Source organism: Alternaria arborescens (assembly GCF_004154835.1).
Source record: "Alternaria arborescens strain FERA 675 chromosome Unknown contig_16, whole genome shotgun sequence".
Taxonomy (NCBI): Eukaryota; Fungi; Ascomycota; class Dothideomycetes; order Pleosporales; family Pleosporaceae; genus Alternaria; species Alternaria arborescens.
The window spans coordinates 347,885-375,353 of NW_021167871.1; the positions used below are offsets into that span (position 1 = coordinate 347,885).

Sequence of the window (27,469 nt, forward strand, 5' to 3'; positions counted from 1 at the left end):
ATCAGCGGCGTGGGGAAGGTAAGCTGCAGGTTGCTGCGCCTTTGATCACCACTAATGCGTATACACAGGGTATCATAGGTAAGCTCTTGTGACGTGCGCGAGAAATCTCACGCGAGTTCGAGCCTGCAGGGCTTTTGTGGTCTATGCAGAGCACTTCATCCTCTCTAGGATCATGGCTCTTAGAGCGTTGCCGAACTGCACCACTACACAGCAACTTATGCACAGGAATCTTCGTTTTATGTACCGCTGCTGATTGACGCGTCACAGCCTCGTCTACGGGCCTCTTGCTCAAGACGATCGGTCTCAAGATAAGTGCAGCGAACTGACGCGCTCTGCCGACCATACTGACGTCTTAGCACGTCTCGTCGATCAAGGTCGACCCGTACCTCAATGTAGATGCAGGGACTATGAACCCGAAGGAGTAGGCCTCGCCAGCATGATTGCTATATCTAAACTAAACTATCTATAGGCATGGCGAAGTGTTCGTCCTCTCCGACGGCGGCGAAGTTGACCTCGATCTCGGTAACTACGAGCGCTACCTCAACATCACCCTCACACGCGACAACAACATCACCACCGGCAAGATCTACCAGCACGTCATCGAACGCGAGCGCAAGGGCGACTATCTGGGTAAAACCGTTCAAGTCGTCCCACACATCACCGATGCGATTCAGGACTGGATCGAGAAAGTCGCGCGGATACCCGTCGATGACTCAGGCGAAGAGCCTGACGTCTGCATAATCGAGTTGGGAGGTACTGTGGGTGATATTGAGAGCATGCCCTTCATCGAGGCTATGAGCCAGCTCAGGAGACGCGCAGGCAAGAACAACTTTATGCAGATTCACGTCTCGTATGTGCCTGTTATTCACGGCGAACAGAAGACGAAGCCTACGCAGCAGGCCATCAAGGCGGTGAGGAGTAACGGTCTGATCCCAGATCTGGTGCGTACATTTTCGCTGGGCAACTTCAAGACCTTTGTGTTGGCGACTAGCTGGCGTATCTGTCCTTGGAGTGCACTGTCACCTGTGTTGTGAGTAAATGATTGACTGTTCTAGATTGCCTGCCGTTGCGAACGCGAACTCGAAGCCTCTGCGGTAGAGAAGATTGCCCACTTCTGCCAGGTCGAAAACGAACAAGTCCTGGTTGTGCGTGACATGCCGTCCATCTACCAAGTACCCATGCTTCTCGAGCAACAGAGATTGATCCCCATGGTCCGCCAGTTCCTTGCTCTTGAGCAGACCTCTATCTCGCCCTCCATGCTGCAAAAGGGCAACCATATCTGGGCGCAATGGCAGTCGCTTACAGGCCACGACAGCCGCTTTCACGACCCGGTGACGATTGCACTGGTCGGAAAGTACGTCGAACTCCAGGATTCATATCTGTCAGTCGTCAAGTCGTTGGAACACGCCACGATGCGATGCAGGAGGAAACTGGACATTCGCTGGGTTGATTCAGATCACCTGGAGCCTAAGTGTCAAAAGACAGACCCTGAAAAGTACCACAAGGCTTGGCATGAGGTTGTCAAGGCATCTGGTATCCTTGTGCCTGGCGGTTTCGGTCAGCGTGCCACAGAGGGTATGATCTCGGCAGCTACTTGGGCGCGTGAGCACAAGAAGCCATATCTTGGTGTCTGTCTAGGCATGCAAATCGCCGTCATCGAGTACGCTCGCAACGTTTGTGGTATCAAGGACGCAACTTCCGAGGAGTTCAACGGCGATGCCCAGAACAAGCTCATCATGTTCATGCCGGAGGTCGACAAGACGACCATGGGCGCATCGATGCGTCTGGGTCTCCGACCGACTCTCTTCCAGCCGGGTAGCGAGTGGTCTAAGCTCCGCGCTCTATACGCTGGCAAGGAAGAGATTCTTGAACGTCACCGTCACCGCTACGAAGTCAACCCCGACTACATCGAGACGCTCGAAAAGGGTGGCTTGAGCTTCGTCGGCAAAGACGACGCTGGTGTACGTATGGAGGTTATTGAAATCAAGGACCACCCCTGGTTCGTTGGTGTCCAATTCCACCCGGAATACCTCTCCCGCGTCTTGGACCCAAGCAGGCCTTACTTGGGCTTCGTCGCTGCCAGTGCCGGTATGCTTGAAGAGATCACTCGTGACTATCAGAGTGGTGCGGCGAACGGCCTCAGTGCGGAAGGTATCGCCAATGGTGTGAATGACATGAAGATCAATGGCGATACGAACTTTTAGGTGCAACCTCGCATTTGTCTGTCACCAGGCCAGGTACCACTCTGCTGAGCAGGTATATCAGCAGCCACGGAGAACTGGAAGAACGCAACTGAAGTAGTGATCAGCTGGGCTTGGATGATTTGCTTTTGGAGTTAAGAAATTTGGGTTCAATGGAAAGGCTTATGTAGTTACGGAAGAAGCAGTAACTGGCGATAGACGATATTGACGTGGCATATGCATATGATACCTAGGAAGCAAAAGAGGCAACACTCTGAATGTAGACCATCATTACCAATGAAACGCTACAATCTCATTGATGTAGGCAATGCGCTCCGATGTGAAGGAAAAAGCAAATCTTACATGGTGGGTCCGAAGCAACTTTCAAGCGGGTGTGCAACTATAGATCCAGGTAAGAGGCTCTCTGGGATTAGGCTTTCTCTGCCCATTGTGTGTACTGACTGTGACAACTGATACCTAGAGATGTGGATCCGGATGCATGATATCTTCCTCTCACATCAGTATACTTGCGGGGCCTGACCAAGTCCTCAGAACACCTCGGCAGATACAGATAAACCTCTCAACAGCTGAATTATGCTAGTGAGACTTAGCAAAAGTGCTTTTGTTAAGTCCAGAGCGAGGGTAGAACGATATTCTTTCAGCTCACCACCAAGGTAGAAGTTGTGTATATGCAGTTTTGGATCTCGCATAACTTGTCCGCATGCGACGATATTGACGCTGCTGTCGGCCTTACCCATCTCCCACTCATGGTTAATAGTATTGATATAGCGAGGCTTCCTTTCAGCATGGCAGTTAGTTCGCAGTTGTTGGTGTTGCTGAGGGAGTGAGCTGTGAAAGAGCAGCTGACCGGCGTCGTTGTCAAGCTCCTCCAATCAGATCACAAGTGATCACCGCGCTAGGATTGTGAAGAAGTTCGTCCCTTCTTCCTCCAGAATCTTTAAGCTGCATGCAGCGTCGGAGTAACTCCCCTACTTTCCAATAAGTTTGCATATGATACATCAGGCCATCGTACTCCGCACTGAGGAGTGGCGCATTATGAGAATGTTTGCGAAAACGTGCACACAATACTTGAAAGCTTCTTTTATGTTTACAATTAAGATTTTAAAGCACTACCTGTTCTATAATCCGAGTACTTGAGGATTCACAATTCTGTCTCAAGGTAAAGGTACTTTCTCATTTGTTGTTCTGTTTGGGAAGCTTTCCAGAGTCCATAAATGTACTTCCTCTTTCTCGACGCGTGACTCTCAGCCCTTGCTGATTGTCAACGTATTGCTGTTTGGTACCGCCGCCGCTTCCTCTATCGATGGTGCTTCTATACTCTTGTTGTCTGTATGCGAACTGCTATCGCGCACAATGTGCGCTTGGCTATCGCTGTCGTTGTCGCGTGGCTGGAGCGCCGTAGTAATGAAGCGACCGTTCTTTGTTGTGCCAGTACCTGAATTCATTTCGTATCCGCGTGTGTAGTAGGCATTCATCTGTGTGGTACTCTTGGAGCTGAAAAGGTTCGGTACGCATCGCGTTGCTAGGGCTTTGAGCGCGGGACCGCAGGCAGTCATGATCGCGACGTTGACTTCGATGCCGGAGAGGGTAATGGAAACTTTGTACGTAGGGTCGTTGGAGGTGCTCGATGGGTACCAAAAGTCATAGAAAACTTTGAACCGAACAACGCCGAGAATGGCTACGATCCAGCCGACAGAGAGTACGGCGCTGACAGCGAATTTCTGGCGGAGTGCGATGCGCAAGTTCCACATCATGGCTACGGGTACGAGCAGTATGAGAACATCTGTCAGAATCGCGAGGCCGGCAGTGACGAGAGAAAAAGCGGCCATGTTGTAGCACTGATAATTCGGATTGACAACCTTGCCGTTTATAGTCTCGTCCGTGTAGTAGTGGTTCCAGTACATGTGAATAGGCAGACATTGTGTCAAAGCGGCGAAGAAGACGGATATCATATGGCCCATGTTGAACCACCAGAGGCTATGCAAACTCCAATAAACCAGAGTTCTTTGGTCGCCCAGTCTTATCAAAAAGACTAGTACCGATGCTTTCACAAGACAAAGGATGGGGTTGTATAGGAGCTGCTGAGCCATGTTCCACTTGTCCGCCTCGACGAGTTGATCGATTGTGGGTGTAGCGATATTCCAGATGTGATGTCCCTGGTTCGTCAACACGGCAAACTTGAGAAAAACGCCCGCTTGCGCAACTGCTAATGCCCATGCCATACATATGAGGCCATCATCTAAGTATCTTATTAGCTATATGTTGCATAGCCTCATGGCTTTCGAGCGGCTTACCCCAATGGAACTGTTTGATTAGAAACCGGTGGTACAGTCGTACGCCCACAAGAAGAGTACTGATAGAAGCAAAGACAATGGTAATAGCGAAAATGGCAGGCTGCTTTGAATCTGAGGGTAAATTCATGACTGCCGTGTCGTTTTGACAAGTGTGTAGATCGGGGTACAAAAGGAGAGACTACGATCAAGTTGAACCAGCCGACCGCATCAACATATAACGATGTTTTTGTGGATTCGATACCATGAAGCATGACTTGCAATACCAATGCCACGGCGGCACGAGTGAAATGAACCACTGGGATGTCATACGCATCCTACATCGTTTCCGCGGCTCAAGTACCTAGGTAGGTATGCCTTGATTCGATTTGATTGATGAAGAGCACTGTGCCTCAAGTACGCAGATCACTCCTTTGCTTCGATTGCGAGCCGTGTTGTTATCTAACGCAGTGCGACTTCTTGCTAACAAAATCCTTGCTGCCGAGCCTCAGGGGTTCTAAGGTTCTGTTGCAGCGACATCTTGGAGCACGTTAAGTTGGAAATTAGAAGCCTCAAAAACTGTCTTCTCAAGCGCTCTTTCGTTAGACGCGTAACACATGTTTTTAGCAACGGAACCTCATTGACGGCTTTGGTGCAAAAATACACCGATTACGGAAGTTTTTAGCTGTTGATCGAAGCCTCGGACCGCATCCGAAGCCAACGCTATTCCCATTTGGGTTATCGAACAGCGGGTCAGCTCCTCGGCCCTCCCGTGCCGCACACCTGCGTCAAGCACTGGCTTGTTAGTTCGCAAGACAGTCAGACTAATTTCCAACCCACATTGTCGACAGCGGGGACAATTGCTCATGGAAATATGATAGAATAAGGTCCTGAATGATACGAAACCACGACAGAGAGGAAACAACCGAATCGGATTTAAACTGACAAACTTAGGGAACCTTACGAACAGTTGTTCGCATCTCCAGGCGGTGACGGTTGACGCCAAATCCTTTTAATAACCCCCACCTTGCTTATAGTGGGTCTCTTCCTTATGTTCAGGCTCTTGGATTCGCTGATGCTGATGGACCTCACTTTCACGTTGCCTCTTTGATCCTATCGAGCAGCCATGCCGTTTCCCCGAGCCTTCTCACATTATACAGAACTCTCGACCGCCTCTTGGATGCATGCAAGCGAGCCGTGGCAGTAGAGCCAAGCATTGTGTCCAAGTTTTTTTCATAGCGATTTCTGATCACATTGGTCAGTGGACAATCACAAACCCACGCGGAGATTGTCGAAACCCTGATCAACGGTTCGCCTACGCAGTGAGTGAAATCCCGCCACCTGAATCTGGAGGGGTTTCCGAGAAGTTCGCGACCACCCATGTCTGACCCTCGAGCAATTTGTTCTGACGAGAGGGCAGCGCTTTCTGAATCCATGCGTCACCTTGCGTTAAGACATGGTTTCGAGGATACATACGCTTGTTCGCACATCTTTAGGACTGTGCCTCTTGCATATTGTGAAGACGGTTCATAACGCCGGCGTAGACAAGAGGCACCACGGGCCGTTACCCAAATCTAGGTCAGACCCCACAGACCCCGCAGAATCCGCACGTTTGCTGTGAGGCGAAACATGAATCGTGTACTACTATCGAGGTCAGTTGTGGTCGAGCGAGATTTCGGCAGTCAATCCAGTGGCGGAGACGGCATACGACTCTTAATTTGTCTTCCTCAAATAACCTCATTCTCTCGCTTTCTTTTTCCATTCTCCAGGCTCTCGGAGACTTCTTGTTTCTTCATTGCGGCTCAATACCCGCAGCCATGGTTTCCTCATTTGTTAGTGCGCTCCTTGTAGCATCTGCTGCAGCCAGATTCGCGCCTCGCTCCGCAGAACCTCCCATGCGTCTTGCCGATCGCCAGTCGGGCAACTTTGCACGCATCGAGCAGACAACGGACGGTACCCTTCCTCGATTCGATTGGGAACAGTCATCCCTGACGGACACGACCATCGAGCAAGCCTTGGCCTCAGTACCAGCTGATTTGAAGTCTCTTTTCCAATTCGCTTCGCACAACATTGCTAGCGACATCGTGCTTGACACAGACAGCACCTTCAACGGCCGCGAATGCAAAGTCTTCCCTGGCGACGAAGATTGGCCAGCGGAGGCAAGCTGGTCAGCACTCAATGATGTCACCAATGGTGCTCTGATGAAGCCTCTTCCACAGGCACACATCTGTTACAACAGTACTTTGGGTGGCATCGACCGGAGCGCTTGCGATGCTATGACCAAGTCATGGACGGATCCATTCTCACAGTACGTCAAACATGACATACCACCTTCAAGTAATTGTTGACTGATATATACGACCAGGCTGGATGACCCCATTGAGATGCTGAGTCCATTGTACCAAGGAAGTACATGCCAACCCCCTCAGATATACAACAGCAAACAGTGTACCCAAGGAGGCTACTCTCTCTACGTCGTCAATGCTTCGACTACTGCCCAGATTCAGCTGGCACTCAACTTTGCTCGAAACACAGGCGTCCGATTCGTCGTTCGTAACACCGGTCATGGTTAGTAATGTCCCTGTACGAGATGTATGTGAAACGGGTACTGACTTCGTATACCTACCTTTAGATTTTGCCGTATGTTCTTAGCCTTCAAGTTGTTGATGTTTTGCTAACAGTATCTAGGGGAAGAGTGGTGGTGCTGGCTCCCTTAGTGTATGGACTCATGGCCTGAAAGACATCGCGTTCATTGAGAATTACGAGTCGGATGACTACTCTGGTCCTGCTATCAAAGCTGGCTCGGGTGCTCAGGGCTTTGAGCTTTACGCGGCTGCGAGAGACTTCGGTGGTACTGTCATGGGAGGTGAATGTCAGTATCTGCTCCCTACAATACTTGTGTGTGATGCATACTGACCTTTTGTTATCGTCTAGGCCCTACTGTCGGCGCGATGGGCGGATGGATCCAAGGTGGTGGCCACTCGCCTCTATCGGGATCCCTTGGCATCGGCGCTGACCATGTGCTTTCCATGGAGGTCGTCATGGCAGATGGTCGCTATGTGACTGCTGATAAGAACAACAACCCTGAGCTGTTCTGGTCACTACGTGGTGGTGGAGGTCTGACCTTCGGAGTTGTAACTTCTGTCACCGTCAAGATGCACCCGGATCAACCTATCGCTTCCGCCAACTGGCTCGTCACCACAGGCAAGAATGCCAGCACTGACGCCTTCAAGCAAGGACTAAAGGCATACATGAAGTACTTTCCACAGAACGCCGACAACAATACTTACGCGTATTGGAAGGTATTTCCGTCGCCAGACTCGATCATGATGGACATGTCGCCGTTTTTCGCTCCCGGAAAAACTGTTGAAGAGGCCAAAGCTCTTGTTGATCCTTGGGTAAAGGACATGGCTGCACTCGGGATCACCGTCGAACCCAAATGGACACAGTATAACGGATTCTACGATGCCTACAATGGCTCTTTCCCTGTGGAAGGTGTCAACAGCAATGGCGTCGCCACTACCTCGCGTATGATCCCTCGTTCCAACTGGGCAAACGAATCTATCTTTGATGAGACTTTCGAAGCTCTCTGGGGGGCGGTTGATGAAGGTATGGCGCTGATTGGCTACAACATGGCACCATCTTGGGAAAAGGGTGGACGCCCTGATAACTCTGTCAACCCAGCCTGGCGCAACATGCTTGGTTTTATTATCACCGGCACTGTTCTCAACATGACAAATCCAGCTGCGGAGATTATCGAGGAGCGCCTCAACATGACCTACGGCGTCATGCAGAAGTGGCGCGACATCACACCCGGCTCCGGATCCTACCTTTCGGAGGGAGATCGTCTTGAACCTAATTTCCAGTGGTCGTTCTGGGGTAGCTTTTATCCGCGTCTCCTGGAGGCGAAGCGCAAGTTTGACCCGTTCAACCTTTTCTGGGCCACAGGTGCAGTGGGAAGTGAGTTTTTCAACGTACGCAGTGTCGATGGGTTGCCAAATGAGAATGGAAAGCTCTGCGTTAACCCGAAGCCGATGCTTTACCAGGCGGAAGGTCCTGACTGGGTCCCAGAGTAGATAGATAGTGTTATAAATACCAAGCAGGTTTCAGAGGCGAAAGTCGTCTAGATTGTCTGGTCAAGTAAGCAGAATTCAGAGACCTTGCATTCATCAATTTTCGACCCGTTGCGTCGTGTCTGTTGTGTTGTTGGTCATTCTTGAACTGCACGGGCAATAATCCAGTCAACAATACCATGCATTTATTGGGTATCATCACCGCGTCTCTGTGCCACATGTACGCTTGCCTGAACGCCTGTAGCTTCTTCCCAGTGCGCCATGTAAATGCCTTGCCTCTACTCCCATATCTATTCCGAGACCTGTCCACCTAAACTTGTTTTACGAACGCTGTCGTGGCATTAAGTTCTGTTCTTGGAAACGCCGGGAAGTGGAAGAGACTTACTAGCATCAATTTGCACAACCTGTGGTAGCGCTAGCCGGACCTTGTTCCTGTATAACGCTGGCTGTGACCTTTGCAGTGGGTTACCCTCAAAGTAGACTGTCTCTAATTCTTCCTTATCCCTCAGCTCCTTCTCGATTTCGTTGAAGTCACTCAACTTGCAGTTGCTCGCCCAGAACTCCGTGAGGTGTTTGAGGCCCTTCAACCCGGTGAGGTGTTCGATCGGGTTCGCGCTGATGTCGATGACGTTTAGATTGACGTTGTTCTCCAGGCCTGATATCTCGGTGAGGAGATTGTGCGAGATGTGCAGCTCTTCGAGATTGACGAGCTTTTCCAGGCCCGTTATCGAGCGTAGACGATTCGACTGTATGCTGAGGATCTTGAGGTTGGTGAGACTATCCAGACCCTTGATCTCAGTGATCTTGTTCTTGCCCAGCCACAACTCTTCCAGCCCCGTCAGCGTCTCCAGCCCTTCAATCTCTCGCACTCTGTTTGCGCCGAGCTCGATCTGTCGCAGATTCGATAGCCCGTCGAGATTCTCTATTTTGCTGATCTTGTTCTGCACAAAGTATAGGTCTTTCAACTTGGTCATATGGTTCAGCCGTTTGATATGCTTGATTTTGTTGAAAGAAAGGTCGAGCGACGTGAGTTCGGTAAAGGCATCGAGCCCTTTGATATGCGCTATCAGGTTGTCATAGAGATCGACTTCTGTGAGAGTGGGTGCGACGTCTTCGGGTATCGCGATGCTTTCTATGCGGTTTTGGCGCAAGCAAAGACGCTATGACATTAGGCAAATTCATTCACGACGCAGACGATAGCATACCTTCATCTGCTTGAACCGCTCCAACCGTAACGCCGACATGTCTGAAATCTTGGAGTGGACAATCTCTATGTCATCCTCGTCTTCCGGCGTATCGTCGAGCAAATCCTCATCTGCGGCCAACTGTTCCGGGGGCGGGCCCTCATCGTCTGATACTTCCGGGTCGCTCACAACCTGCGCATGTGGATCTCTAGGTTCGTCGCCGATAGTCATCTTGTCTATGCGCAGCTTCCCGTCCCAGCCGCTGCTGTCTCGTGGCTTGTGCCCATCTTTGTCGTCGTCGCGTGTTTCGTTCGCGTCGACCGTGGCCGCGGGGTCGCGTTCGTCGTGCGGGGCAGAGTTTGGCTCAGTCATTGTGCGCAGTTTGTCGGTATCTGACGAGGCGACTGTGATATCTTCTCAATACACACGGGAACCTTGATATGCAGATTTGATGTCTAGGCAGCCGCGTGTCCAGCCGTGATCTGGGGGTGATGGAAGTTACGTCGTTTGACAACTAATCGCAGACTAAGCAAGGGTCCAGCGGGATGACGATCGTGGACGATCGAAACACCAACACTCCACCACCGCCGTCGACGTGTAAGCTAGAGATTACAGCTACACTCTGGAGACAGTCACACTCATTGCACATGAGCTTTGATTCATCACTACTGACCAGAAACAGGATCCATTCGAGTTGCCTATTCCCTAAGTGATCCAGCCCATGTTGTCGTTACAGGCATTACTTTCGCATACCGACCTGCAAGCTTAGAAAGAGCTGTGCGCCTCTAAGCTGAGTAAAGAGAAGCTGGTATGGTATAACTATTCCGCCAATCCTGGTTTCATTGGGGATGTTTTAAAAGGCGAAGAGCATATGCACTCCTTGAACACGTCGACATGCCTCAATGGAGGACCCTTTGGACGCACACGATACCACCTTTATTTGATTCTCCACAACAGGATCTCGTCTACTGTAATGTGAGGGTAGGTGATTGCTGGTTGCTCTTTGTAATGTCGTGGCCGAGCATTGGAACCAGATCATCTTGGTATTGAGAAAAGGCCCACAGCTGTGGTACTTGAGCGCCCATCAACGCTTTTCCGAGCATCGTGACCCTAGCCCACAGTGCAACGATGTAGAGATATAGATTTCTCTCATGATCTCTCTACTATCTTACCAACCAGCATTCTTGGTCCAACGGTAGGATAATTGCCTTCCAAGCAATTGGCTCGGGTTCGACTCCCGGAGGATGCAAAATATCCTTCTCCACAGTTATGAGATGTTTTTTTTTTATCTTTTTGCTACAATCTACAACAAGAAGAGAGCCTCAACTGGCGGACGCTCGATTCGAGACATGTACATAATGTTCGAGACTAGGGCTTACGGGTAGCGCTGCCACGCATAAACTCCCGGCGGTCCCGTATCAACACCATCAAGGAATTACAAACAAGGCGTTAAGCCACGATCGACTAATAGATCTGATATCATAGGCATTCTTGTATATCTAGGTGCTCTTCGTCCTTACCGTCTCTAGTGCTGCCCACCCCCCTTTGCCTCTTCGCGCGCTTTAGTTGTTTACAGCATTGACCTGTGGGTAAAGTAGGAATTTCGACACGAGACACCATCTGTCTACAAACATATACGATCTGCAACCACTCGTTCACGACTCTCAGTAGCAAGGCGCAGGGTTCCACCAATGATAGCCGTGATGGTGACGCACGCCAGGGACGTTTGCAGACGCGGCGTTCCAGAAAGCAGGCGCGTAAACACGTCGATGACGTAGATAGCGTACCTTGCAGCGCGCGAACAACACACCGTTTATACATACCCAAGTATCTGCGACCAAATTGGCCATTGACAATCTACAATACGCGATAATCTCTACTAGGGACCATCTGGCTCATTGTATACGGTTTCCAATCTTTCCACAATAATTTCCATAAAAGCAATGTCACTACGAGCTCTATCCCGCGCACCGCGCCAGGTCTGTCTAGCAGCGAGGAGGCAGTATGCGACCAACTATGATCAGCGCACCAAAGAAACACTGAAGGTATCTTCGCGATTGACGTGGTGAGTAGTCGAGATCCCATCACAAACTCTCATCGCGCCGCAACTTGCATCCCAACACCCGCTGGACAACCCACTGGACACGCATTCCTACTCTACTTACCTTCAACCGACACACACCGTGCTGACTTACCCAAGGCTCACCACAACCGCCGCCGTCGGTGCTGCGGCCCTCTACTACACCACCAGCTCCTCACCCTCCCCGGCTTCCTCACCCTCTCCAGCCTCCTCCACTTCTCCCAGCCCCCCGGATCACAGTAAATCCACTCGGCCAGGACACCAACACAAATCCGCCTACGCCTCCGACGTCCCCAAACCCGTCGAAGACCGCCATGGCGATAGCGTCAACAAACACAGCATCGCGGCGCACAAGAACCAGAACAAAGTTCGCGAGGGCAAATTCTCGGGCAAGGAATTTGACAATCATGTGCAAACACATTCACCGGGGAAGCCTGAAGGTGATTTCGAGAAGCGGTAACATGGTTTCGGAGGGACAAGGTAGGTGACAATCGGTTGAACCGAGGTTGAACGTAGTAGAGCACAGCGAATGCTACATATCCAAATGATCTAGCCACGTCTGGAATCGTCATTCTGCAGTCCCACTAAGTTCCAAGTCCCGCCGCCGCCAGCGCCGCAAAGAATTTTATCGAATAAGCCGAGTCTACGTATTCCAGAAATTTGGTAACCTTCTTTCCATCCTCGGTGAAATGCAAAATTAGTGCGTATTCGTTTGCGTATGGACCAATGTCAGTATCGGCCGTACTTGTCGCATGCATGATACATGTATGCGCGTCCGCATCATGCACCGCTGTGTGGACGGTAACCTAGGATGACGTTAGCCGCTTGCAAGTCTCTCAGGCAATACGCCGTGTGCTTTACAGTGAAGTTCCTGAAGCATGGCAGTATTTGCTTTAGGCGTTCGCGGTATTCGTCATTGCTCATACTTGGTCGCCCCATGGATGCAGGAATGACTTGTTGTTTACAGTCTGGCGCTCGAAACGCTAGTATCTTCTCCATGTCCCATGCATTGTATGCATCGAGCACGGTCTGCGTCGTTGCCTTTTGAGTAGCGAGAGTGGACATTGTACCTAAGTCGGATGATCAGGGAAGCAAGATGTAAACAGTGTTACAAGTAGTAGATTGCTGTGCTGCGGTACTTTATATATACCTTGAAGCTTGCGTGGGATCATTGCGCGTATCTTGAATGTACCTGCCGAATTGGTCGCAACAAGCTATCGAGAAGCGGGGTCGACAGACAGGTGGTGGTAGACGGGTGGTGGTGTAGTAGTGGCTGCGCCGCAATCTCCAATCTCGCATGTTGTTCTAGAACCCGCAAGTACGTAAAAGAGATGGATAGTACGGACGATAAAGAGATACAGTAGGTGTCATTAGTGGGATGCAGCGCGAGATATAGGAGAATTGTTTCAATAGCTCCAAGTCTTGAAGCTGTGGATTTGCGAACAACTGTCTCGAGGCGTGTCGCCGCTCCATTGCGGGAAGCAGAACAAAATACAGGCACGAATCCAGCATGCGAATATATACAAGATAGGACGACTTGTTTAGTGTATCGGCGCACGAGGCGCGCTGGATTTGACCGCTACTATTTTCAAAGCAACGTTTTCTAGAGCAATTTTGAGTTTTGCTCGATGCTCCCCATGGAACTTGGCAGCTGAATAATTACGATGCTTGGCGAAATAGTCGGTGGAAAGGACAACCAATGCTTGTCTCCCTTCTGAATGACTGTCGTCAACTTGTGCTCCATCAATGCACTGCAAGTACAACACCAAGGCTTGCTCACAGTTGTCCAGTGCGTGACAGACTATGACTATACTTCCAATGCACGAAACGAGCATGAAGCCCTCCCGATTCTGCATAAGCTGCCCACAGATCCTCAATCTACCCAATGGATCCAAACTCTAAGACGTAGTACATATTTTCATGCTTGCTCTTTCCCCTTCGTAGACAGCCGGCAACAGTTTCTCCGTGTGATGTACGGCGATTCGCGACCGCGGGATATTGCACTCCGAAAGTCAACATTATGCAAGAAGCATTCGTAGCATAAACGACACTGCGATAAGATCTCATATCCATTCATTGAAACCTGTCATAATTCCATACAAGTCGGCAAAACGCTCATCGGTCTCCTCGACTCGGGCCTACCATAGGTCCTCAAGAAGTGGCCTCTAGGGAAACAATCCTCAACCCTCTCAAAACTATATCTAACCAGACTCCTAACCACATGTCCTCTACTAACATGACCTCTTCCCACTCTGACCGTTTGCACATTGGTCTTGACCCATAATACTGGCAGTGCGACAGCCACACCAGCCTCAAGAGATGCTTCGTCAGATGCCAGACTCGAAGCGATGCTTGCTCTGAAACTGTCGTGGGACATAGCTTTGCTCTTTCGCCAGTGGTGACCGCGTCCGTTCCCTCCAGAAACATAGAAATCGTCATCTTCCGAGTCGTCGCTGCAGTTTGAGGAAAGTCTGCGGGCTTTCCACTTCCAGTCTTGCGGTGCTTCTACTAGACTATCGTCGTCTGCGAGGCTTGTGAAGAGTTTCTTGAGTAGAGGGAGGTTGACGGCGACGATGGCGAATTGCACCTCAAGTGAGGCGATGATGACCATTTTACCTAGAATCCAAGAGGTATCAATGGGCTCACCGGACTGGTCACCGAGTTGGAGTAGCGGAATCAGGCGGAATGTTGCGATGATGACGGATATGCTACCGAATGCGATAACGCTGAGGACGGCGACCTTGCGACGCAAAGGCAATTGGCAGCTCCAGATGGTGGAAATGGGCAGAATGAGGATATATAGATCCAAGGCGATGTTCTAAGAGGGGTTCCAGGTTAGCTGGGGGGATTTGAGAATAGAATAAGAAGGGGTGCTTACCAATAAGCATGGTCCGACGAGGACGATAAGTTTGTGCATACAGTAGGCGTCTGCGTGCGTGCCCGGATGCAGGATTTCGTCAAAAGGCAAGCACTGAATGCAAGCAAGAAGCCTGGTTATGCTACATTAGTCTTGTACGGGTGTGAGGCAGATACAAGAGGATGACTAACATATTGCACGCCCATACAATAGTGTTCAAACCCACGCCAGCGTAGACGGCATACCGGAAGGCGGTAATCTCGGGCGATAACCGGAGGTAGAAGAAGAGAAAAGCGGATTTAATGACCCAGTGAACAGAGTAGTAGATTATCTCCTCGACAAAAAGCCACTGATGCAATTCATCAGCACAGTACTGTTACTGAATCGTCTCGGACATGGACATACCTTGACAATCTCGAATTGCTGAATGGTGTTAAGAACATCCATATGTCTGCATATATATGTTAGCCTTAGCATCTCGGTTTGAAGTAGCTGTGGTCCTTACAATCCGCATCCCCAGTACAAAAACATATGCAAAACACCTTGCTGAGCGAGACTGAAGATGAAGACCACCACAGCGAAGTAGTCATCCCATCCCCAAATTCGCGATACAATGTAGCGACAGTAGAATCTCAAGAAAGTCGAAGTGGTGCCCAAAAAGAAGGTAACGTAGGCCACGGCATAAGCCAGCGGCTGCAAATTAGTAGCCAGCGCCATAGTCGAAGCAAATGGCGACGTGAATCAATCACGAGAAGGAGTGGAAGTTGGGCAGCTCAGCTCACACCTCAACCATCGCAATAATGCATGGCTCTCGCAAGTATCTTAAACCCCTTCGCTCCTGTCATTCATGCACTGCTTTTTCCCGACATATACATCGAAACAAGCATACGATCTAGTCTCATCGCCGGGAACCAGTTTTCGGACTATACTCCTATGCATGTGCCACCTGCGTCTTACGGGTGAGAATGTTCATGGTAAAAATCGTTGATGACTTTGGTTGACATAAACAAAACCGTTGTTTCGGTGTGGCTGGCGGGCGAGTACCTACTTCAAAGCATTGCCGGCATTTGCTTTTTTGCTCGAGAAGAACCGTAGACTAAAATGCTGCACGGCATATGTCTGGTGTGGAGCTCTGACGAATACTCCACGTTTTCGGCGACAACGTTGTAGCGACCGGAAGCTTGAGTCTGGACACCCGACAATGAAGCCATAATTCCAGTATAAGGCCATGGAATGTATCCCCCCACTGATGTGCCGACGTTGATGTTCTTGGTTGTAAACGTTGCGACAATATTGAAATACTGTTGAGCCGAGCAAGCCCGTAGCTTTCCCATTCAAAGTCTACCACAGGAGGTACCGCATTTGTCACTCAGTTGCCTTCGCCAAGGCGATCGATTTCTTATGCCAGATCTTGTAACAAAGTTGCTGGCAAGGCTACGGATTTGGCGCAGAACAAGCAACGTACGATCAACGGAGCGCGCCACTCAGAGACACCCGCCATTCTCCACTCTGGTCTAGAGAAACCAATGAGATTGTGTTTTAGCACAGATCGCCAAAACTCCGTCTGTTAGCTCCAACTCCGAAGCTCTTTTGGGGGTGACATGGAGACAGTCGTCTTCCCAAATAGCTAAAACAGAAAACAAAATAGTCGTGATTGGTGCGGCGAAGTCGTAGTGCCAGTAGTTCCCGCCCCTAGGCCCCCTTTCGTTAGCACTGGGCTGAGTTGGTGAGTTGCAGAAGCTATATGCAGTCGATGCGCCCGCTATGTGAAGCTTCAGAAAGTATGCGAAACAGTTTCCAGACGCGTGCACCATCAGAGTTTCTCACCTATATCTGGCTCGTCAGGAGCCGCATAGCAGTGCATGCACACTGCCGGAGTCGCATACATGTTCTGCTGGTTCAGCACCATTGCTGAACATAGGGCGAATTATACCAAAGAATCTCTACTACAGAGCGAACGCAGGGCGACATGGCCAACTATCATCCTGGACGGCACGGCTAGAATAGAATCTGTTCAGCCAGAAAAATTGGGAAGAATTTACCTGTGTCCCGGAACGATTTGCGAAGGAGGGAATGGAAGCATTATGCAGAATTTGTAAGACACCACCTTTGAGCATAGGAGATTCGACTAATCTCAAGGGGGCATACTCGTTGGCTATGCACACGTCAACAGTTTGTGCCGCTAGAATGTGTAAATACTACCACTATTTTGAACACCGTTCGAGAAGGTCGTATAGTGACGAAAACGTCTCTTTTGGCCACCTTGCATGTGCGACTTGAGGCTGGTCGGATGAGATTAGCACGCAACGGTCGGTTGATCGTCGGCTCGTATTCTCCGGATATTGTGAGGGCGAATCTTATCTCTTGGAATCGTTCGGCAATGGCGCGCTTTGCGGGGAGCCTCTTGCGTCGAAGTATATTACTACACCACCACAGCGGCGATGATGATTAGCGTGTAGGCGCACACTAAGGATGGCGACTCGTGACTCTGTGGACATGGATGCCATCGCATGAAGCTGCAAGATCGGCAGACGTGCGACGGGCCGCCCTGCACAGCGCTTGCCACTGTGGAACACGACAGGCTCTGACATGTGACAGCAAGAGCAACGACTCCAGCGCGCTGATGCTGCGACGACGATGGCCATGACGGTTATGTTGAGAGTCGGCTGGTGACTCCTGCGCATCGATGAAAGGATAATGCCGGCGCACTCAATATTGGACCAGCATATGGCGGCAGAAGCGCATCGGGTCTTACGGCTGATGTGGGTTGTGATAGGCCAGGGCGACGTCGCGTCCCCGTACCATGGCGCCTAAGTTCCTAGCCGTGAGTCAACCTGCAAGCTTGTGGCCGCACGAACGGTCGCATGGCCTGGGAGTCGGTCGCCTTTGAAAGTTTGGCGAAGACGAGGTTATGCAGGGCTCGAAGCGTAATTGTCTAGAGTCTAGAGGCAAAGCAGAATGCAAGTGTTCGCTGTGGGCTCTGGCTAATGTGCCTTTGATCAAGATGCTTGGCTGTCATTTCCCTGTGTGACGCGCCTGCTCCGCGATGCAGTAGAGGGTGTGATTGGGCGAATGAATGATGAATAGTCCTCCCTTGGAGATGTGCAGCGTGGAGTGAGGGTATTGTATATGGGCCTGGCCATGCACTCTCTGGCTAGGGCAATTGCAGGCTAGGGGCGAAATGGCATGGTTATTGGGGGTCCCCCATAAAGAGGCCCCTGTCGCTGTCGAGTGTGGCAGCTCTTGCACAGCCCCGATACAGCTCGCAGAATGCCATCGTTGTGAGCGCATTGCCTCTACCACAGAATACAAAGGCTACATTGCAATCGCCGTCGCCGTCGCGCCAACGAACGTGTGAGAGAAGCCGTGCTGCTCAAGTGAACTGGCGGTTGTTGTGGAGCTTTGGCGCTGATGACGGTGAAAGACGGCGTCTCATTTCCGTCCACCTTAGCGAACCAGCCTCATCCCAAGCAGCGTATCCAAGCTTCGCTCCCCGTCGCCCTCGCTCTCTTCCTCGGACTCCCTCGACGATAGCGACTGCCCCAGCTGCGAGACAAGGCGATCGCTCCTTCCATCTCGCGCATCAATCCAAGCAATCGCGACCGGGCCACGCCATTGCCAGCCAGCCATCCACCGCTCCCACCCGCGAGCGAGTTCCACCACGCGACGACCCAAGGAGCCCTCTGATCCGACCCAAGCCTATCACTACACGTCAAACTCACCTGCGCGTTGTGCGTCTGACTTGTTCGACGCGCAGCCATGAGCACCGAGCCGACGCAGCTCTCTGCTGACGCAACCCGCCCGTCTACCGACAGGGCAGTAGGGTCGTCGGAGCAGGCCAACGGCACTGGTATGTTTTGGATCTATCATCATCACCAACACCAACACCACCACCACCGCCATCACCCACCATCGCCCTCCAAGACATGATTACTAACACAATGCAGCTGCCATGCAAAACGCCATTGCCACCAACTCCTTCGCTCCAGGTCAATCCTCGTCACAAGGCCCGTCGTCTGCCCCTACTGAAGGCGATTCGAACCAAAAGCGCACCCTGTTGAACGTCCCCCAGTCCGCGTCGCAATCCAACGAGACCCCCAACACTGGCCTTAGCGGCGCAACTGCAGCAGACGCCGAAAGTATTGGGCGAGGCTCCAAGCACTCGAAGCGCAGCTTCATGGGCAAGCGACGAGCTGGCAGCACGGCGAGCAGCAAACGCTCTCACCCGCGTGCTGCACCCTCGGAAAAGAACGAACAACCGCCTCCGGTGCCTGCCACAGCGAACCGTCCAGCATCGACACGGAGTAAGACGAAGAAGTCTGGGGGTCTGTTGTCCTGCCTGCCGTGCTTTGCACCAAAGGAATCGCGAGACGACTCTACGCCTTTGGAAAATGTCAAGCAAGCTCAGAAGGTGCCCGCCGGCCGCACGTCTCAGTCAACTCCTATTAAGAAGCAGGAGCCTACTGTTGCTGAGTCCAGCAACACGGACTCAAAAGACCCGCTTGATGAGAAGACTGGAACCGAGACATCAGGAGCAGATCTTGCTGAGAAACCCATCCACAACGATGGCACAACCGAACAGCCAGCAGTGGAAACGCCGCCCCCGGTCATCACAAGAAGCCCATCCCAGAAGCAGCAAACAGAAGCAGTGTCCCCACCCCAGCCCGGTACTCTGCAGACTGGCCATCCCCAGATAAGCATCACAAACCCTACGCCCACCGCTACTCCGGTACTTCCTCGGCCATCAGCAGAGCAGGAGCGCATAATACAGGACCAGACCGAGGAGCAGAAGCAGATCGACAACGACATTGAGATGAAGGATGTGCCGCTATCGACCAATGATGTTCATCAAGAGGGAGAGGAGAAGGATGCAGAGGCTGAGGCTGAACATCCCAAGGTTGATCTACCTCCACCCCCGCCGCTCGCCGAGAGGCAGGTTGCAGTGCAACACCAGACTGCGGATGTAGCTGATGCGGCCGAGCCACAAAAGTATCTTTTGGGACCCATTGCACCTAGGTTCCAAGGGAAGAAGTGCTTGGTTCTCGACCTGGACGAGACTTTGGTCCACAGCAGCTTCAAGGTATGTGTGATACATAGAGCGTTTGCTTCTGTTTACTAATGCGGCACCAGATTCTGCATCAAGCCGACTTCACCATCCCTGTTGAGATCGAAGGACAATACCACAATGTCTATGTCATCAAGCGACCTGGCGTCGACCAGTTCATGAAGAGAGTGGGCGAGCTCTACGAGGTCGTTGTGTTCACTGCGTCCGTATCAAAGGTAAGCTTGGTTTGAACTCTTCCTAATACATGATGTATGCTGACCATTACAGTACGGTGACCCACTTCTCGCCCAGCTTGACATCCACGGTGTTGTCCATCACCGACTGTTCCGCGAAAGTTGCTACAACCATCAGGGCAACTATGTCAAAGTATGTTTACTTACATCATCCTGCTTCTCAATTCCTAACACATTGTAGGACCTTTCACAGATCGGTCGCGATCTCAAGGACACCATCATCATCGACAACTCGCCCACGTCGTACATCTTCCACCCGCAACATGCCGTTCCCATCAGCAGCTGGTTCTCTGACGCACACGACAACGAGCTTCTCGACCTGATACCCGTGCTTGAGGATCTGGCTGGCCAGCAGGTCAGCGATGTCAGTCTGGTGCTTGATGTTGCTTTGTAAGCATGAATTGAGACGACAGTGATGAGAGAACACCCCTGCGCATGCCCTTTCACCGCGCCGACATAATCACTTTTCTTCAAGTCGAAGCCGTAGGAGCGCTGCTCTTGCAGCTTCGAACCTGTACTTTGTAATCAGTTGTAATCTGCATCAAGAGGCGGTCTGAGGGGGGCAGATGTGAGACTAGTGGTTGAGGATCATCTTGCAGCTTCAGACTCTGCGTGTTTGATTTCCACTGCCGCGAGCATGGCTTCGGCGCAATGTGCTTCGATACCCACCCCCGCCAGCGCCCGAGCTGCAATGAGTCACATTCCTCTTTTACGCAACAAAACCGGAGGACATTGGCGCAGAATGGCGTCGATTTGGCAGGAGAGGCCACGAAAATAAGCAGTAATATTGGCACATACCCCCTTTCTACATATGCGACGCGCCAGACTCTTTGGGGTCGCGTTGCACTTACCATCAATACCATTTCCTTTGTACATTTGTGTGCTTTCTTGTTGGTTTTGCATTGCTGGCTGGAACATGCATGGTCTGTTCATACCCACGACTGGAGCGTGTATTAGTGCTGCTCGTCGTTTGGCTCGGTTCCTTCATCGCTCATATATGTCCACGGGTCTGTCTTGACGGTCTGGCAGGAGTGCTAGCCAACTGGTAACTATATAGTCAATACCACTTCCTATAGTCAGACCACGATCTAGAATCCCTCAAGAAGCTCTGGATGTAGACCGTACCGTCCAACGTCTTTCCTGTCAGTAGTGTCATATGCGCACATGACGTTGACAGACCAACAGAACGCCTGTCTTGGCATTCACATGTCGAAATTACATGACTCGCACGACCACTCATCTTGCGTCCCGCCCAAAGCGTCCCAAACACACTCCGCATTACGTCTTCGCCACGCTGGAAGGGTCCAACGTAAGAAGCTTGTCCAGCCTTTACCGGCAGCGCTGCGCCCTGTGTCTTTGCTTCGTCTACATAGCCTCGCTGTGACGATCCTTCATTCTCGCTAAAGGCTCGTTCCGCTCGCGATTGTTGCAAGTTGGCTTCGCCTTAGATGGCTCGGTGACACTACGCCCACACCTGAATCTTTCTTTGCTAGACATAACTCGTCATGGAGAGATATAGTCAGTTCCGCGATAAAGGTGCGTTTAATGATACTCCTCCGCGATTCTTGGAGAGTTCAATCTATTCTCACGTCCCCTTCCCACGACGTCTTGTTTGATTCCGCCTTTCGCCGTCGATTTCGACGTACAAACGTTTGATATATTCCCCAAAAAAGTAACTATGTAGCTAACAGTAGACCTACAGGCACAGCAATAGCGCCGTTCCTCCCCGTTCCTACTCCACCGGTCGGTATCATCTGGTCACCAATATACCTCTTCCTCTTCTGCGTGCGCGCACCCTTTGTCGTGGCTTTCTCACTGTTATACTTCGTAATATTGGAATGGCTTCCTATTGGGAGGAGGCTGAAGTATGCGGTGCTATGGCTGATGCTGGGCATCCCTGGTGTGTGGTGGGTGGATTTGCAGGTTGATGGTGTTAAGAGAGGGTACGTCAAAACGTCGATTGCAGCTGAATCGTGGTGGAGGTCAGATAGAAGCCATGTCTGGAGGTCGAATATCCTGAGTCGCTGCTAAGTCATCAAACAGACAACTACACTCTGCGAAAAACAACCTCCCCAAACCTGGCACGATCATCGCGTCCTCCTTTACATCACCCCTCGATCCGCTCTACCTCGCCGGTATCTTCCAACCGATTTTCACTCGCTCATACCCCGACCACCGAAAAGTCGAACGCATAACGCTTCTGGGCGCCATTCTTCACGCATTCTCCCCGCCCGTCCTTTCTCCACCCGACTCCTCCAAGCTCGTCTCACTCAAACAGCTCACCGACGAGAACCCGAACAGAATAATTTGCGTATTTCCCGAGACTACTACAACAAACGGCAGAGGTATCCTCCCGCTATGCCCCAGTCTGCTGAGTGCAGATGGCAAGACGAAGATCTACCCTGTTAATCTTCGGTACACACCCCAAGATGTCACAACTCCCGTTCCCGGTGGATATGCATCGTGGTTCTGGGGCCTGCTCAGCAAGCCGTCACATCAGATGCGAGTACGCATCGCTTCGCGTGTATACAACAGTAGCAGCCAGGACCAGCCCTCTCGTCCTACATCGAGTTCGAAGCAAACACCGATCAAGGCATCAGGCTACGATGCAAATATCTTCGATCAACCTGACTTTAGGAACGGATTCAGTGGCAAGCATGGGGAGGCCGGTGATGGCATGGATGTTGATGTTAGCGGCGCTGTGAACGACGTTGATGGTATTGTTAGCGAAGATGAACAGAAGGTCCTTGAAAGGGTCGCGGAGGACTTGGCGAGGTTGGGCAGAGTCAAGAGGGTTGGGTTAGGCGTTGAGGATAAGGTTGAATTTCTGAAGGTTTGGGGCAGGAGGAAACGATAGATGAAGGAGAAGGTGGTGGTGAACCACGGAAAGGACAGGACGGATGGGTGGTGGAGACAGGAAGATCGCTGAGTAAGAAGTTTCAGAGCTGATAGCACCGAGTTATCTATCGCTAGTATGCAATATCAACATGATATCACTATGAACTTTCAAAACGACCATATCTAGCTTCCTCTGTCTTCTCTCATGTTCTTCGTTCCGACTTCTTGTTTCTGGGCACGTAGGTGTTTAGTCCCGGCGCAGCGCAGGGAGATGTCTATTGCAAGTCCAATCGAAGAGACTACGAGATCCAGACATGTGTGAATGCCATAGTATTGGTCCTTTTAGGTGATGGCAGCGATAACGCGACTTGAAGCTATATCTCGGTTGGTCATCGGTCTATGTTCGATAAGGCTTCGTACATCGAGGTTGGCATAGACAAAACCATGCATGGAGTCGAGATGGCACGGCGTTGCTCGCGACATGCCAGCTAACCGAAGTTAGCATGTGGCTACAGGGATGGCGGTTTCCTCTGTTTACCGTCCGAGCGCAGGCCCAAACAATCGATATCCGACCTCCGCAACAGCAACGTCAACGACAACGACGACGCGCTTGTGCTTTTTGGCCGCGCCGGGGTATGCTTTACTGATATCCTTCCTCCGCTAGACGTAGGTAGACAAGATTCGATTATGGACGCTGCGAACGAAAACACTGTACGTATGCCCCCATCCCTTGCCCGGCGCAAGTCTGACTTCGCGACCATTGTATAGAGTACCACGAAGCGCTCAGGCATTAAACCACCCTCGACCTTTTCCAACATCACCTCATCGCCGACTCGCGCCCTCGGCGAATTGCACGAAGCCGGTGCCAACGCGCGAAGTGGAATGCCGATACCTACAGCGAAACACAAGCCCTCCGGCTGTATATTGCCCCTCCCTATATCAGTAGCACCGGACAGGTCGCTAACTACACCAGTACCGGAGCCGGCTTTCAAGCAACGGAAGACTCTTGCAGAGCAGGCTGGCGAGCCCATTTCTCGACTAAAGCCCCCGCCGTCTAAGATATCGAGTGGGATCAAAAGCATCGTACCGCGTGGACTCGCCGCGTCTACATCGCGTGCCACTACGAAACCGACAGCGAGACATCCTGCAGCCTCTACTCTCAGTGGCAGTGTGGGCGGAGCGCCTAAGGCTTCCGGGGCTGTGAGACCCAAGTCGGCCTATGGCCATGGAAGCCATGCTAGGAGCAAGTCCTATCAGCAAGGGCCGCGCCCTGCGACAGCAATGCTAAACCGAGATGACGATGACGACAGTGAGCAAGCAGAGCGCAAAGGTGTGCAACCATTTCTTATCTCTACAAACCCCTCCACCAGTGCAAGAATGCCTGGTGGGATGCCTTCTTATCTGAAGAAGCGTACAATCTCCCTCAATATATCCCAACACAGGATCGCTGGTACCTCAGGTCCAAGAGCGGTTTCTTCTCCTTCCCACTTCCGCTCCGTCACTCCGGTCATCGAAGAGCCTGCCGATACAGACTGCGACGACATCTGCACAGCGGTTGGCGCGCTCACATTGGGCGCGGCCAAGGCAGACGTGTGTGGCAGTCAAATCGGACGTGGTACGACTTCTGACTACGGGACAAACCCTTTTCTCAAGCCAAAGATACCTCCATCTCAACTTCCCCAGCGTACGCCGACAATGGCTCGGCAGCAGCGAGTAGACCCGTCGCCGCTCCGGCCTCCATCTACTACACCGCGGAAATCAGCACAAAAGCCCTTTCTGAATCGCTTCACTAACGATCGATGTCCAGATTTCTACAATGAGCGCATGGAGGCGATGGAACGAGACTTCCGCATGTTCAAGGAGAAGATGGAGACAGATGTGCGACAGGCTACTGACTACAAGGAATCGATTCAGCAGCTTCAAAGTCGCGGTAGGTCAAGAATAACGCTCTTCCATCTCGGCCCGTGGACGTCATTATGCTAATATTGTTCCCAACAGTCACGGAACTCGAAACTATTCGCGCGCGTCTGGAAATCGTAAACAAGGGCCTAGAGTCGGAGCTCGACGATACACGAAGTTGCCTCAAGTCAGTAAAGATGGAACTCGAGATGATGCAGCAGAAACACACATACGAAGTTGAAGATGTACGGCGGAGACTACGCATTGAGGTCGAGGATCTGGAGTCGCGGCATCGGAAAGACACAGACCGAATGGAGAGAGAACGAGATGAGGTCGAGAGGAAGACACGCATCGAGCTCGAAGGACGAATCGACAAACTGCTGAAAGAACACGACGAAGAACTTGCCGGCTTGCGGAAGAAACTGGACGCCGACACGGAAACGGAGCGAAGCAGGCGCGTACAAGAAGCACAAAAGATCGAGGAGGAGTATGGTTCAAAGCTTAGAGCAGCTGCGATGGAAGCAGACGCAAAACACCGCGAGGCCCAATTGGTCCAGGGCGAACTCACTAATGTCAAGTCCGAGCTTGACCGAGAGAGGATGCTCAAGAATAGCCTTCAAGTTCAACTCACAGAAGCAACAAGCAACAACCTTACATTGGACGCAGCGAACAAGGCGATGAAGGAGAAGATCGACTTCCTCGAGTCCGACAGCCAGGCCCAGTCGCAAGCTTTCAATGACCTTCACAAACGAATGCAAGATGCGATTGAAGCTGCTGAAAGAGCGCAAGACAAGCTTCGTCAAGAGGAGACACTACGCCGAAAACTTTTCAACCAGGTGCAGGAACTCAAGGGCAACATCAGAGTTATGTGTCGTGTGCGACCCGCCCATGAAACCGAACGCAATCCGGCACAAATCTCGTTCCCGGACAACGATACCGACAGCAAAGAAGTGGCAGTGCTTGGTCCAAGCAAGCAAAGCGCAACTGGCAAGGACATTACATCCGCCTATGCGTACTCGTTTGACCGTGTATTTGGCCCAGCGTCACAGAACAGCGAAGTTTTCGAGGAGATCAGTCAGCTTGTACAAAGCGCTCTTGATGGATACAATGTCTGCATCTTCTGTTACGGTCAGACAGGAGCTGGAAAAACACATACCATGTCGTCAGCTGATGGTATGATCCCCCGTGCGACAGCCCAGATCTGGGATGAAGCGCAGCGATTGCAAGAGAAGGGCTGGAAATACGAGATGGAAGGCTCTTTCCTCGAAGTTTACAACGAGACGTACAACGATCTGCTCGGTCGTTCAGAGGATCTAGACAAGAAGAAGGTCGAGGTGCGACATGATGCGGCGAAAAAGCAAACGAACCTTGACGGTGCAGTCAGTGTGAAGCTCGACGGTCCAGGTCGCGTGGAGGAAATCTTAGCGACCGCCGACAAGAATAGGACGGTCGCTGCCACCAAGGCCAACATGCGTTCCAGTCGAAGTCACTCTGTCTTCATTCTGAAGCTTGTCGGTACCAATGAGATTACTGGTGAAAGGAGCGAAGGTACGCTCAATTTGGTCGATCTTGCCGGCTCAGAGCGACTTGAACACTCCAAGGCTGAAGGTGCGCGCCTCAAGGAGACACAAAACATCAACAAAAGTTTGAGCTGTCTGGGAGATGTCATCAACGCTCTTGGATCGGCAAAGGAAGGCACACATGTGCCATACAGAAACTCGAAGGTATGTTACACAGTTTCGATCTGGAGTAACTCTTGTACTAACATTTTCATAGCTCACATACCTCCTCCAATACTCATTGGGTGGCAATTCAAAAACGCTCATGTTCGTCATGGTCAGCCCGCTACAAGCACATCTTCAAGAGACAATTACGAGTCTCAAATTTGCAACTAAGGTTTACAACACGCACATCGGAACGGCGAAGAAGCAGACCAAGACGTCGTAGACTTGGTTGTCAAGACGTAGATTGACTTTGGGTCCTGCGACACTTGTGTGCTACAGGATGGGCGTTCGGTTGTTCTGGATAGGACGAGGTGTTTGCGTATATATCCTCTTGTATGCACGAGCAGTGACCTTTGAAGTGTTCGAGGTCAATATTGATTTGCTTGGTGTATATAGCCATGGTTTGGAGTCCAGGGTTTATCTGGACAGGGCAAAGTCGTGTGGCGCACAGTCAACATGCCGGCGTTCAGGATTTCTTTTGGTAGCAATGTGAAGAACGATGAACGAAGCATATTCATTCTTGATCTTGCTTCTAGTGATATGATGAGAGGAGAGAAGACAGCAAAACTAAGTGGTGTTGCCATGACGTGAAAGTTCGTTAGATGGCTTGACATCCATCTCTCAGCGCTCCTCTTAGTTCTTTGAATTCAGAACCCTATACCTGCACACTTATTTCCAAAATCGACACCGGAATGTCGCACAACTTCAGTGTGTGCAGTGTCCGGCGTTCGACTTGGACGCCTGACTCCTAACAAATGAAATGCATATGCCTCCATGAGATCGTGGTATCTCTCTCTTTTTCTACTCGAAGACTTTGCTGAACTTACCATCGCATATAGAGCCTACAGACCGCGCAGGGTATCCTATGGCTGTCCAGGTAGTGCGCCTACCAAGTAGGCATTTGTCTCACAAGGTGTACGTTCTGAGATTCCGTAGCTTCGAAATCATACCTCAGTTGTTTCATGTGAAGAGCAAAGTTTAGAAGAATCCACGAAATGAGGTTAGCGAAAGCATGACGATGATGAACACCACCGTTGGCAAAAAG

The 27,469-nt window shown here is 51.2% G+C and overlaps 10 protein-coding genes across 10 annotated transcripts; 6 read left to right on the forward strand and 4 right to left on the reverse strand.

Annotated features, from left to right (window-relative positions):
• Window positions 1–407: 407 nt before the first annotated feature.
• Window positions 408–2,204, forward strand: AA0111_g7270 (CTP synthase; the record flags this gene model as incomplete). The annotated part of the gene is made up of 3 exons (XM_028653586.1): window positions 408–421; window positions 470–941; window positions 1,056–2,204. 3 exons carry the CDS (start codon window positions 408–410, stop codon window positions 2,202–2,204), a joined length of 1,635 nt encoding a protein of 544 aa, XP_028505232.1.
• Window positions 2,205–3,445: 1,241 nt separating this feature from the next.
• On the reverse strand, window positions 3,446–4,622 carry AA0111_g7271 (hypothetical protein; the record flags this gene model as incomplete). Its single annotated transcript, XM_028653587.1, has 2 exons — window positions 3,446–4,440; window positions 4,496–4,622. 2 exons carry the CDS (start codon window positions 4,620–4,622, stop codon window positions 3,446–3,448), a joined length of 1,122 nt encoding a protein of 373 aa, XP_028505233.1.
• Window positions 4,623–6,288: 1,666 nt separating this feature from the next.
• AA0111_g7272 (hypothetical protein) lies at window positions 6,289–8,547 on the forward strand (the record flags this gene model as incomplete). Its single annotated transcript, XM_028653588.1, has 5 exons — window positions 6,289–6,779; window positions 6,837–7,039; window positions 7,104–7,111; window positions 7,160–7,343; window positions 7,406–8,547. 5 exons carry the CDS (start codon window positions 6,289–6,291, stop codon window positions 8,545–8,547), a joined length of 2,028 nt encoding a protein of 675 aa, XP_028505234.1.
• Window positions 8,548–8,854: 307 nt separating this feature from the next.
• AA0111_g7273 (hypothetical protein) lies at window positions 8,855–10,100 on the reverse strand (the record flags this gene model as incomplete). The annotated part of the gene is made up of 3 exons (XM_028653589.1): window positions 8,855–8,874; window positions 8,930–9,704; window positions 9,750–10,100. The coding sequence occupies 3 exons, from the start codon at window positions 10,098–10,100 to the stop codon at window positions 8,855–8,857; spliced, it is 1,146 nt and encodes a 381-aa protein (XP_028505235.1).
• Window positions 10,101–11,671: 1,571 nt separating this feature from the next.
• AA0111_g7274 (hypothetical protein) lies at window positions 11,672–12,268 on the forward strand (the record flags this gene model as incomplete). The annotated part of the gene is made up of 2 exons (XM_028653590.1): window positions 11,672–11,793; window positions 11,929–12,268. The coding sequence occupies 2 exons, from the start codon at window positions 11,672–11,674 to the stop codon at window positions 12,266–12,268; spliced, it is 462 nt and encodes a 153-aa protein (XP_028505228.1).
• Window positions 12,269–12,392: 124 nt separating this feature from the next.
• On the reverse strand, window positions 12,393–12,873 carry AA0111_g7275 (hypothetical protein; the record flags this gene model as incomplete). The annotated part of the gene is made up of 2 exons (XM_028653591.1): window positions 12,393–12,614; window positions 12,670–12,873. 2 exons carry the CDS (start codon window positions 12,871–12,873, stop codon window positions 12,393–12,395), a joined length of 426 nt encoding a protein of 141 aa, XP_028505229.1.
• Window positions 12,874–13,894: 1,021 nt separating this feature from the next.
• AA0111_g7276 (hypothetical protein) lies at window positions 13,895–15,382 on the reverse strand (the record flags this gene model as incomplete). Its single annotated transcript, XM_028653592.1, has 5 exons — window positions 13,895–14,626; window positions 14,687–14,798; window positions 14,857–15,014; window positions 15,071–15,116; window positions 15,171–15,382. The coding sequence occupies 5 exons, from the start codon at window positions 15,380–15,382 to the stop codon at window positions 13,895–13,897; spliced, it is 1,260 nt and encodes a 419-aa protein (XP_028505230.1).
• Window positions 15,383–18,424: 3,042 nt separating this feature from the next.
• AA0111_g7277 (hypothetical protein) lies at window positions 18,425–20,357 on the forward strand (the record flags this gene model as incomplete). Its single annotated transcript, XM_028653593.1, has 5 exons — window positions 18,425–18,515; window positions 18,613–19,745; window positions 19,796–19,945; window positions 19,998–20,096; window positions 20,145–20,357. The coding sequence occupies 5 exons, from the start codon at window positions 18,425–18,427 to the stop codon at window positions 20,355–20,357; spliced, it is 1,686 nt and encodes a 561-aa protein (XP_028505231.1).
• Window positions 20,358–21,468: 1,111 nt separating this feature from the next.
• AA0111_g7278 (hypothetical protein) lies at window positions 21,469–22,820 on the forward strand (the record flags this gene model as incomplete). The annotated part of the gene is made up of 3 exons (XM_028653594.1): window positions 21,469–21,499; window positions 21,666–21,906; window positions 22,007–22,820. The coding sequence occupies 3 exons, from the start codon at window positions 21,469–21,471 to the stop codon at window positions 22,818–22,820; spliced, it is 1,086 nt and encodes a 361-aa protein (XP_028505236.1).
• A 668-nt stretch (window positions 22,821–23,488) lies between these two features.
• On the forward strand, window positions 23,489–26,647 carry AA0111_g7279 (Kinesin-like protein; the record flags this gene model as incomplete). Its single annotated transcript, XM_028653595.1, has 4 exons — window positions 23,489–23,512; window positions 23,570–24,731; window positions 24,800–26,424; window positions 26,477–26,647. The coding sequence occupies 4 exons, from the start codon at window positions 23,489–23,491 to the stop codon at window positions 26,645–26,647; spliced, it is 2,982 nt and encodes a 993-aa protein (XP_028505237.1).
• Window positions 26,648–27,469: the final 822 nt, after the last annotated feature.